Source organism: Merops nubicus, unplaced genomic scaffold (assembly GCF_000691845.1).
Source record: "Merops nubicus isolate BGI_N331 unplaced genomic scaffold, ASM69184v1 scaffold1095, whole genome shotgun sequence".
In the NCBI taxonomy this organism is placed as follows: domain Eukaryota; kingdom Metazoa; phylum Chordata; class Aves; order Coraciiformes; family Meropidae; genus Merops; species Merops nubicus.
In genome coordinates this window covers 1-10,934 of record NW_008608745.1, presented here as the reverse complement: position 1 = coordinate 10,934, position 10,934 = coordinate 1, and the positions used below count along the sequence as shown (strand labels likewise).

Below are 10,934 nucleotides of genomic sequence, written 5' to 3'. Positions count from 1 at the left end.
CCTGCTGACTGTAAAGAGTGGAATGCTTGCACGGTTTGTGAAGAAGAGGGCAAATGTAAAGAATGTAGTAAATGCAGAGAATAGAGTACTTGCAGTACTTAGACACGTCATGGTAACTGCTGAAAAGAAACTGATGTGAAATTTAACTGTAATTGTTGTACAATTATTTGTGCCCTGGAGTAGAAGGCAATCCCTGTCAGACTGTCTCAGAGCACAGCACTCCCAGGGCTGCCAGCTAGTAGTACTGTAATTATGTTATTTTTATAATACAGGCATGTAACAAAGGGTGATTACAATGTAAAGGAGTAAATGTTCTGTCAGTAACATGAAACCTGCCTGAATAAATTATTGGTTACATGGAGGTATACACAAGAAAATGAACATACACAAGCCATATGTCTTGGTGGTGATCTGTATGACAGGAATGCTACAGTACAATTGGTTAGGTCACTTTATCCAAACGATGTGAGAGGTTTGATTTCACTGCAATGCTATAACATCCTTAGGAAGCACATACAAGGCACCTGCAACTCACTGCTCCAAACCTTCCAAGGCATAAGCACTGAAGCATCTTCACAGAAGATGTGTCCCACCATAGGCTCACAGGGAAGATAGACATCTACGGTACCTCCTCTCTCTTGCAAAAGCACATATGTAAGGAAAAGCAGCAGGTGTTGAGAAGTTTTCTTAACTGCTAAGTAGTTTGCAACTTCTAGCAAACCTTGGGTCTTCCATCCAAATCCCCAGGTTTCAAGAATGAGGCCAAGTTCAGCATGTGTTACCACAGTTCACATGCATTGTGTAAAATACCAAAATGATGCTCCTGACCTACACAAAGTGTGGGATGAACAAGCAAAAAGAACAAAAGAAGAATGGCTCAGATGTGGAAAAATACTGAAACAGCTATTTAAGTACTCCACTTGTAATCGCTCCATCAGTAGCAAGGTGGTAAGGAACAATCATTGTGAGTCTGCTGAAGTCAAATGGAGTCAAATTAACTTAACCGCTCTCTTTGGCAGCGACCCTGGGCTATGGAGCAGCTTGCAAAATGGTAGCAAGAAACCAGCTGTAGGGACTGGTGAGGGACATGAGACGAGAAAGTTGCTGGGAACAGAGTAATGGCGACAAGTAGGTACTGGCAGGTGTGACAAGGGTAGAGAGATGAGGCACTGCTGGGAGTGCTTCAATCAGGCAACCTGGAGCACAAGGGCACACTGAATCTGGCTGTTGGCAGCCACCCTCTCAGGTCCCCACTTCTGATTTTCTCCTGCCCAAAGTCTAGAGTGTGGGACAGCTGCACAGAGTGCTGTGACCAATTTGAAGCGCGGCCTGTTAAGAAAGTTGCTGCTAAAAAACCTTTTAATGTTAAGAAAAATGTAAAGAAAGATTAAAATATACCAGCTGGGTTCAGTCTAGGGATGAGAGAGTTGAGTCTGTCTTCAGATAGATGCATAACAGACATAAAAGGAACAGTGATGAGTTATTCTCCCTGTAACTGGCTTGGTCCTTTTAGGTTAATTCAGGTCCTTTTAGTTTGGGGAATAAATAGAATAAGAGTGAAATGCTACAGGAAACAACTTAAGATGTGGAATCTGCAAATATGGGAGGCTTCCAAATAATGGGGATGAACACCAGTTAAAAAAGGTCAAGACATACTCGATGTGCCTCAGAAAAAGGGAAATTGAATAAATAGCTTCTACAGTTTCCTTACAAACGTGTCTGATACTACAGCTACCACGAATAACACTTAAGCTTGCATGAAGACACTACATATTTTTAAATAAGTTAAACTCACAGGAAGAAAAAATAATTAAAACAAACCATGTAGATTTGCAGCTTAAATTTGGTAAAATAATTCAAGTAACTTGATCTTTACATGTGAACACTGCTATTCCATGTTGTCAACATCACTAATACCAGCTCAACAAACGTAACTGCTATTTCTGTACTTTTTCTGAACAGAAGCGACATTACTATTAAACTAACATAAAAATAATTTATTGTTAGTGATTTTGTATTACAATTTAGACTAAGTTCTATTTGCATATTAGTCTTTAAATTGAACAAAACCCCTTCACATATCAAAACCAACCAACTAACCAAAACCAAACCCCTAAAATTACTAATGACAATGTATACTCAGTTTCAAAAACCCTGGTATTTTATGATTGACTTCCTGAACATTGTAATTCCAATCCAGAGTATTTTATTTCCACTTGTAATCAAAATATCTTTTCAGATTACAGTAAAACCTCACAGAGGAAAAAAAATGTTAAATACTGTCCATTTTACTTATTTTTTTTTACTTATTTTACAATTAGTGTTAAGATACTTTTTGGGTTCTGGCAGCAATTTACTAGAGTCAGAGATACAAAAACAGAGAATCATCATTATTAATGAGGTATGAATTTGTTCATATCAGGTTTCTTGGGATACAGCCTTCTATTTGGATTTCAGCTGGCCAGCCACCATATCTGTTCTTCTTCTTGTCAGAGTGGTTTATCTGTTGAAAAAAATAAAATAATGAAAAGAAATCAGTATTTTGTTCTCTATTTACAAAGTTGTTTGTCAAACCTCTTACAAAGAAGCGTGTAATGGAGTACTGGGAAGCTAAGTAGCACATTGCACATCTGGCTTTACATAATGGGTGAATATTCCATCAATTTCTCTCTTACACAGAGTGCTTTATTTATTTCCCAGATGGTTGTCATAATATACACTAAATTAAATACTTCTTTTTCTGCAGAAGCTCTGTAATGTGAAGAAGATTGCAACAATATTCTGGGAAAAAAAGAAAAAAATCAACAAACCAAACTCAAACTGTGGATGTTTCACATGCCTTTGCAGGGAGTCAGTATCATCAAGGGAACTGACCTCAGTATTGGGTTTTCTCATTTCTGTCTGTCATACAGATGAGCACTACTGGGTTTATAGAAAGCAAATACAAGGTCACAGATAGAATAGAAATCTGATATAAAATTGGTACTTTTAGTCCTCCTAAAGCCTGAGGGCAAGTTATTGAGAAAAGTTTTATGATGCAAGCATTGCTGTATTTCCACAGCCAACTTGAGCCAGCTTGATTTTCATATTAAAAAGTCCTTATCTTTAGGAAGTTCTTGGAATTTGTCCTTCCAGAAGATACCTCTGTACAGCATGTCAAATTGGACATTCCAAAACTGAGACTCTCTAGAATTGCTGGTTCCTTTTCAAATTTGTCTACACATGATTAGATTCTATGATTCCATGGGCTGATCACTGGAACAGGTTACCCAGCGAGGTGGTGCAGGCCCCACCCCTGGAGACATTCAAGGTTCAGCTTGATGGGGCCCTGAGCAACCTGACCTAGTTAGAGATGTCCCTGCTTATTGTAGGAGGGGTTGGACTAGATGGCCTTTAGAGGTCCCTTCTAACCCAATACATTCTATGACTTAACAGTGGTATGGCAGAAGTCAGTATTGTACATGGCCCAGCTCCAAAGCAAAGAATGATGCCAACCATAGTGATTCTATGATTAGAGAACTTGCTTTGTGCAACTGAACAGACTACAGTTATTATAGCTAACACACAGAATCTGCACCTGAAAGGTGTATCTGATATAAACACAAATATAAAGCGAAAATAAAATGAACCTGACCTTTTCTTTTTGGATATTATCTGGCAGATTGAAGCCTTTGGCAGCTATAAAAGCCCAGCTTGACCTGAAATTCATATTCCATATTTCTTTACTTCCCAGCTCTTCTATTAATTTTTTGGCATCACTTTTTAACCTAGGAAAATGGAGGGAAAAAAAGTGTTAAAAAATCCAGATGTGAAAAAATGCTGAAAAAGAACACAGCTGATTCATGTTTTACATTAGTAAGCCAGTAGAAGCAAAAATGAGAAGTTCAAAAAATCCTGAGAGCTGTCTTAGTAGCAAAATTCTTTTTCTTCCTCCCTTCTAGGTTCCTGATGTTAACACAACCAGTTTGTAACAGCGTAACAGAAAGAAAAATGTATCTCAAATAGTATTTGATGTTTCAACTCTTCTTGAATAAGGACAAGGGCATCAAATATTTATCAGCCAAATTATTGAGTCTTTCCCTGTGTGATTACCATACCATGAATTCAACTGAAAAAAACCCTAAGAGTCAAAAGCACTTGAAGAATCAGGTTAATTGGAGGTGTGGATACCTTCTTAACAGTCTGCGATACACAGATAATGGCAGTGCCCTTTATGAGGACAACTGGTGTTTTTAAACAAACATAACACTATTTATCTTCATAAGAATGCATCTTTAGAAGCATCAACATACATGACACAAGCAAGCACTGGGCAGACATAGAATCTAAACCTTTTAGGCAGGAAATGAGAGAACAACCTTGACTACAGAGTGAAGTCAGCTCTGGAGCACCCAACACAAGAAGGACATGGACCTCTTGCGGTGGGTCCAGAGGAGGGCCATGAAGATGATCAGGAGACTGGAGCACCTCACCCACGGGGACAGACTGAGGGAGCTAGGGTTGTTCAGCCCACAGAAGAGAAGGTTCCGGGGAGACCTTATTGCAGTGTTCCAGTATCTGAAGGGGGCCTACAAGGAGGCTGGGGAGGACTTTTTGCAAGGGCTTGTAGTGACAGGATGAGGGGCAAAGGGTTCAAGCTGGAAGAGGGTAGATTTAGGTCAGAAATGAGGAAGAAGTTCTTCACTCTGAGGGTGATGAGACACTGGCACAGGTTGCCCAGGGAAGCTGTGAATGCTCCATCACCCGAGGTGTTCATGACTAGGATGGATGCAGCTTTGTGCAACTCTGTTTCTCAGCTTGTCATGAGTAACTTGCTCACCGGGTGCTTCCATCATCATGAGTCACCATCAACAGAAGGGACCCTTCTGGTGCGTTTTTAATGAAAGCCATCATCTCTCCTGAATGGTCTGTTGAATCAATTATGCAACTGATTATTCATTACACACACATCACATTCCACCTACTTTCAACTTGTTTTCACTTTTTGGCCAAGTCTATTCAAAAAGAGATCTAATTATGCAGTTTTTCTATTTACACGCAGAGAGCCTAATCCTAAAGCTGCTAGCTCTCACTGAAGGCTAGGAGAGCATGGATTAATCTGCATTTCCCAGTAGTAAACAAAGATACTTCTGAACTTCTACAAAAGCCATTTATGCTCAGGGTCAGTATATAGATGGTTTCTTATGTTTACCTCACATAATATTATATATACAAGCAAAGCATGGAATAGCCCAGGAGAAGACATTGCTATTCTGTGAGCTTCCTACTACTCTGCTAACTGCAGAGCTGAGTTACACGCCCTGTTGTCCACCCACTTTCATTAAGTGGCAGCCTATTTGGAGAACTAAGCTGTTCATTGTTTTTGTAATTGCTAAGCATACACAAGACACTTGTTTTCCATACAAAAAAAATGTAACAGGCACTCTGGAGGCATTACAGTCTACATACCACATATAAAACTGTAGCCCCATTATTAGTCTCAGAGTAATTTCTATTCATGCACGTAAGGTCACAAGCATTCTTTAGTGGTCAGAGAATCAGCTTCCAGTGCCTCACAGCATTCTGTTTCTCCTTACTAATAGGTAAGGAAACTGTTACAGTTCAAAGTTTGGAAAATGTGCTAAAAGCTATTCTTAAAGTAGATCATCTTTCTAGCTACATGGACGGATATTAAATGACAGACTAGAAACCTCCTTTGATGATTTTACAACTAAAAGAGAACAAAATATGTCAGGAAAAGGAATTTTGTTGAGTGAAGTATCTGGATGTGGTACCTGGATAAGTACTACTTCTACCAGTTTGAAATAATGGTGAAAAAGAAAAAAAAGACTACTAAAAAATGGTAATTCGACAATTAAAAAAATATAGCAAGACAACTAACAAAAAAGAAAATTAACTATCTCAACCAACAGGAGAAATTCAGCTTTTCAGGCAAAATTTGTCATCAGATCTGGCCAGAGCATATTTTAGGAAGACAACAGCTGTTTTTTTCTAGCTGATCCCAAATCAATCGTAATATAATCATAGTCATTTGAAAGAGCAGGATAATTACATAAATCCTTTCTTAATGATGAAACACTAACAAAAACTCTATTGCAGTCTTTTCCCTACCTCCTTCCCACATGTCAAAAAAATTTGTCGACGTAACTTTTCCTGTTTTATCTGTAATAAAAAAAAAGTTGTGTAAACATGAGTAAAAATGATTAAATTCAATCACCATACAGAGCTTTTTCAGCTAAAGCTGTGTATTATTTGGTTTCTGCATTTTCTTTTGTTTAATTTTGTTTCTAAATTGGAAGGAATATGGAATAATGTAAATTTAAGATTTGGGGAGAATATTTTGTTTCATGTAGTCTCAAATCATCATCAAATGTGACTAAAACATTTTTGTTACTTTTTATTTTAAAGATGGAATTGAGTTTATTCTGTGGTTCCATGTTTTTGCATCTATATATATTATATATAGATCACAACTGAAAATTGCTTAAGCCTAAGACTATTTGAAGGAGCTTAATACTGCTATGTGCAGTGCTTCAGATGTGCAAGCTTTCAGGCCATTTGAATCTCAGTGGACAGAAACTCAACACTCATCATTACCGTATCAGAAATTGGGTATGCAAACAGTCAGTCATTCCAAAACATTTTGGTCAATATTGATCACTAATTTTGCTGCTGTTTAGATGGCTTTGTTCAAGACATACACAATTGGAAATACTTTTGAAATGTCTGAATCCATGCCAGTTGAGTTAATTGATTTTCTTTATCCAAGATCCATATCCCTGTCACTTGAAAGGGTCTTCTACTTGAGAGGGTCTTCTCCATTTAGAGTGCATCAGGTCATTTCTAGTCAGAGGATCTAGCTGTTCCTGATTGATTTCTGGCTTATCTTTGATCCATATATGGTAAAATCAAGACAGCAAATTCTTCTGAAAATAGAATTCTAAATGGCAGGCTTATCACACTGAAGAGCGGGAAAGGTGGCAAAAATCTGTCAAGTGGTAAAAAAGGATTCTAGAACCGGGCTTATTCTGGGCAGAGTTCTCAAAAAAAAAAATGGGAAGGGTCTAGTGAGGGCCACAGAAATCCACAAAATTCTTTCTTTCTCTCTCTGTTGTTTGTTTGGGCTTAATAGTTCTGTCTTCCTTCTTACAAAAGACCATACTCATTCAGAGACGAAAGAGTTATCATTATGGGATGAAATACAAGTGTGATGCCATAGGAAACTTACTGACTTGACTAATCTAATTAGAGGACGTGTAGAAAATACGTCTCACTACAAATTGGTTTGAGATAATGGACAGATTTACCTGCAGATGTAGATGAATGTAGCTGAAACCAACTATATGTATGATGAATGAAAGGAGTGTTTAAAAATGTGTAAAATTTGATATCACTTCTTTTTCCTCACTAATGTCAGATGCAAAGATAATGCTAGTTTCCTACTTCTATTTGCTATAATCATGTGTATGCATTCAGAATAAGTATTTGCCCTTTTATCCTACAGCTCTATGCTGAAAACTCATTTTTATTTGCTTACCTATTATAAACAGTATGATAATTTTATGATTATGAAAAAAGAAATGCAGTAGTTAACTGGGAAAAAAAGAATTGCAAAAAATTCTTGTCTGTGGTAGCTTATCACTTAAATCATGCAAATTCAGATAAGGTCAAGATCTTGCTTAGCAATACTGAGACAAAAAAAGTACATGTTTTGTGATCAAAACCATATTGACTGTGCATCTGAACTCCATTTCTTCCCCTCCCCACAACATTTAGGCATGAATTTCTCTCAGGATACATTATCGAATACACTGTACTTCATCACCAATCCCATTCATCTGAATTAAAACGGTGCCTCCAGATCTGGAATAAATTGCACCTTCTGCTTTCCAATAGCTCCTACTGTAAGCAAAACCACATAAGAGCAGTTTAATATTGATCAAGCTTTGAGTTTGTGTTTCTGCCCGCTGACCAAGTCTGGAAAAGGAATTTGTACCTTGGTTGTACCTTAGGGCAGAACTGCAATTCTCTGTTACTGCTTGCCCATTATCTGTGGAGCAATAGACACCTTTGATCAAGGACTGAAAGTTGAGTGTCACTGCTGGAGATCATGGATTATTTTTGCTGTTACATAAGTAGTAGTTCTTTTATCTAATAAATTACACATATACTGCTCCTGTGTACACATTTGCCATTTTCTTATAATGACTATAAACACATTTCTTTTGTTTATGCAGAAAACTATTTCTCTCAAACACAGACTTCGTTTTCTTATATTTAACATGAATCAAGATTGCAATTTTTTTCCTTTCTCTTTCGTTCTATACTAGCTAGTAAAAGAACCTCCACAACCAAAGGAAAAAAAAACAAATCCCCTCAAAAACCTTTGGAAATTATTGCAGTACAAAAGTCAGTCTCTCTTTAGCAATTTTTTTCTCTTACTTACAATTCACAATGGCAATGTTTATACCTCTTCCAACATTACTCTTCTCTTCACTTATAAGCCTGGAATTGAAATTAATACAGTTATGAGAAGAATGCATCTGTCCATAAGGTCTGATCCAAAGTCATATATACCAGTGCTGTCACTTTGTGATGTTCATGTTTTCTTCAGTTGTTTAATTCAATACTTTGTAGTAAACAACAGCTATGGCTTAAAAATCTTGCACATTATATCAGTCAGTTCTCTTCAACAAAGCATGAGTCTTTCAAAATGAGCCTGATAAGGAAAATACTTCATACAATGCAGCCAGAAAGATAAAGTAGGGAAAAAAAAATCAAACAACCAAAACCAAACAAAAAATAGAATAAAATGTGGTTTTGTGGCAGTATTCTGTGTGGACTATATATACACAGAAAATCATTGCAAGGTTTTGAAATGACTCTACATGTCTAGTTTGAAAAGCCATGAAAAAACAGTGACTTTCAGAAGGCACTGACCATACAACATAGTGGAAACTAGATATCCCACACCATGAAAATTAAAAATCATACAAAACTAACAGCTGAATGCAGCTTACGTAGAGAAACAAAGAAAATAACCCTAGATTAGGTATTAAGAAGGAGGGGGTGTGGAGGAAAAAAGAATTAAACACCGTAAGATATATTCTTAAGTTTATCACCAGAATAGGAGGCCCCTGGCAGGAGCTTGCTTGCTGCTGCTAAACCGAAACGCAACACTTGTCTTCACACTACAAAATACTTGCTTGGATCTAAAGTTAGACTGGTACTCACAGCTCATCCTCAAAACAAATTTTAGCCAGCTTTCCTTTGCCACCACCACTAAGAACCCGATAGGCATAGTTCCCAGGTGAGCAGGGAGACCAGTGATCACACTTCTGCCTTTTTGGAACTGGAGCTACAACAAAGATGAGAAAATGTGTTTTTAGATGCTGCATAAACAATTTCTACACGGAAAGTATCACCTAATATCAACACCCTAAGCTCAGACATATATACACAGAAGCAAATTTCCCAGCTTTCCAGTATTACAGCAGCATTATCACAGATTTGCCTGGGCTTTAAGCTATCACCGACTTGCAAAGAGCTGCTGCAACCAAAGGCAAGCTTTTGTAGGGAACAATGCCCCATATAATATGATCTGATTTGAATCTAGAGTTATTATTTTGTGTTATTTCATATAATAGGGAACAAGGGCTAGAGGCAGGGATTCCTACTGATAGCTTGAAGTTAATGATTATCATTCTCATTTTAAACCTTTTTCACAAAGTAACATAGTCATAGATTGAGAAAAATGTACACATTAAGCCACCTAATCAGATTAGAGAGAAGAAATAATGAGAATTTAATCACAAAGACTGGTCAGTGATTCAATGGTCTACCATAACCGTAAAATAGGTGACAGAACCAAAGCTGCAGCTGCAGTTTATGCTTATATGCCAGCAAACAAATAAGGTTTTCTTACATAGATATTCAATTAATTATATTTGCATATTGGCAAATATAGGCTGACGTGTTTCTTCAAAGGCAGTGTCTAAAAAATACTCAGACTTGCACTAATTAACTTTACATAGCAAACTTCATTCTTACAATAGCACGTACCAATTCACTTATTAGCTAACAAGCCATTTGTCATTTAGCATATAATTATAGAGCTTAGTTACAGTGTAAGGAAAAAAAAAAATAAAATAAATAAAACCACACACCCCTCAACACTGGTTTCTTTCCAATGTCTTGAAGTTTAGCAATAGATGCTGTTATTGTCACTTCAGGTACAAGAGTAGCACATAAGTTCCCCACGTACAAACCAGCCAATGATACCAATACAAGCCCTGCTAATCTCAGAAGATCTGCCATGGAAAAACAAAAAAAACCACAGAGACATAAAGATGTTTTCATAGCAACACAAAGAATCTTGTATTTTCTCTGATATTGCTACACAAATTGGCTATTTTATTTCTGATATACTGTATTAATGACAGTCTTCAATAGAGTACTTCCTGCATTCCCATCTCTTGCAGCCCCTTCTGTTTATAAAACTTGATCTTCAAGTAGAAAACTCCTCCCAAAAATCCCCGCAATCCATGTCCATAATATCCCCAGAAAAGGTCAACTTAATCCTGGTGGGATTTTTACTCTGAAGAGTAAGTACCAGGTACTACACTTGACAATACAGGTAATATGCAGTTACTACTGATTTTCTGTGATAGCCAGACACTAGAGGAATGATTTCAAACACTGACCATACAGGGAACTCCCTCCATACGCCCTTCTGACATGCTGAGTAAAAGTAACTGAAGAAGGCCCAATAATCTCATTCACACACAAAGAGCTCAGATTGCATTCAAACACCACTAGAATGACTGTTTCACCTTCTCTCAGCTATAACACAGTCTCCATGTCCTGCATTAGCAGCATACCTACACACTATGCAAATGACAGAATTCAGAGTTGTAATGGTTTGAAAACAAACC

General features: G+C 37.3%; 1 protein-coding gene across 1 annotated transcript; it reads right to left on the bottom strand.

Annotated features, from left to right (window-relative positions):
* Positions 1-2,413: 2,413 nt before the first annotated feature.
* FAM3B (family with sequence similarity 3, member B) lies at positions 2,414-10,310 on the bottom strand (the record flags this gene model as incomplete). Its single annotated transcript, XM_008940326.1, has 7 exons — positions 2,414-2,503; positions 3,635-3,767; positions 4,820-4,907; positions 6,112-6,162; positions 8,447-8,505; positions 9,235-9,358; positions 10,167-10,310. Coding segments are annotated over 7 exons (689 nt in total), but the record flags the coding sequence as incomplete, so codon positions are not given.
* Between the last annotated feature and the right edge of the window lie 624 nt (positions 10,311-10,934).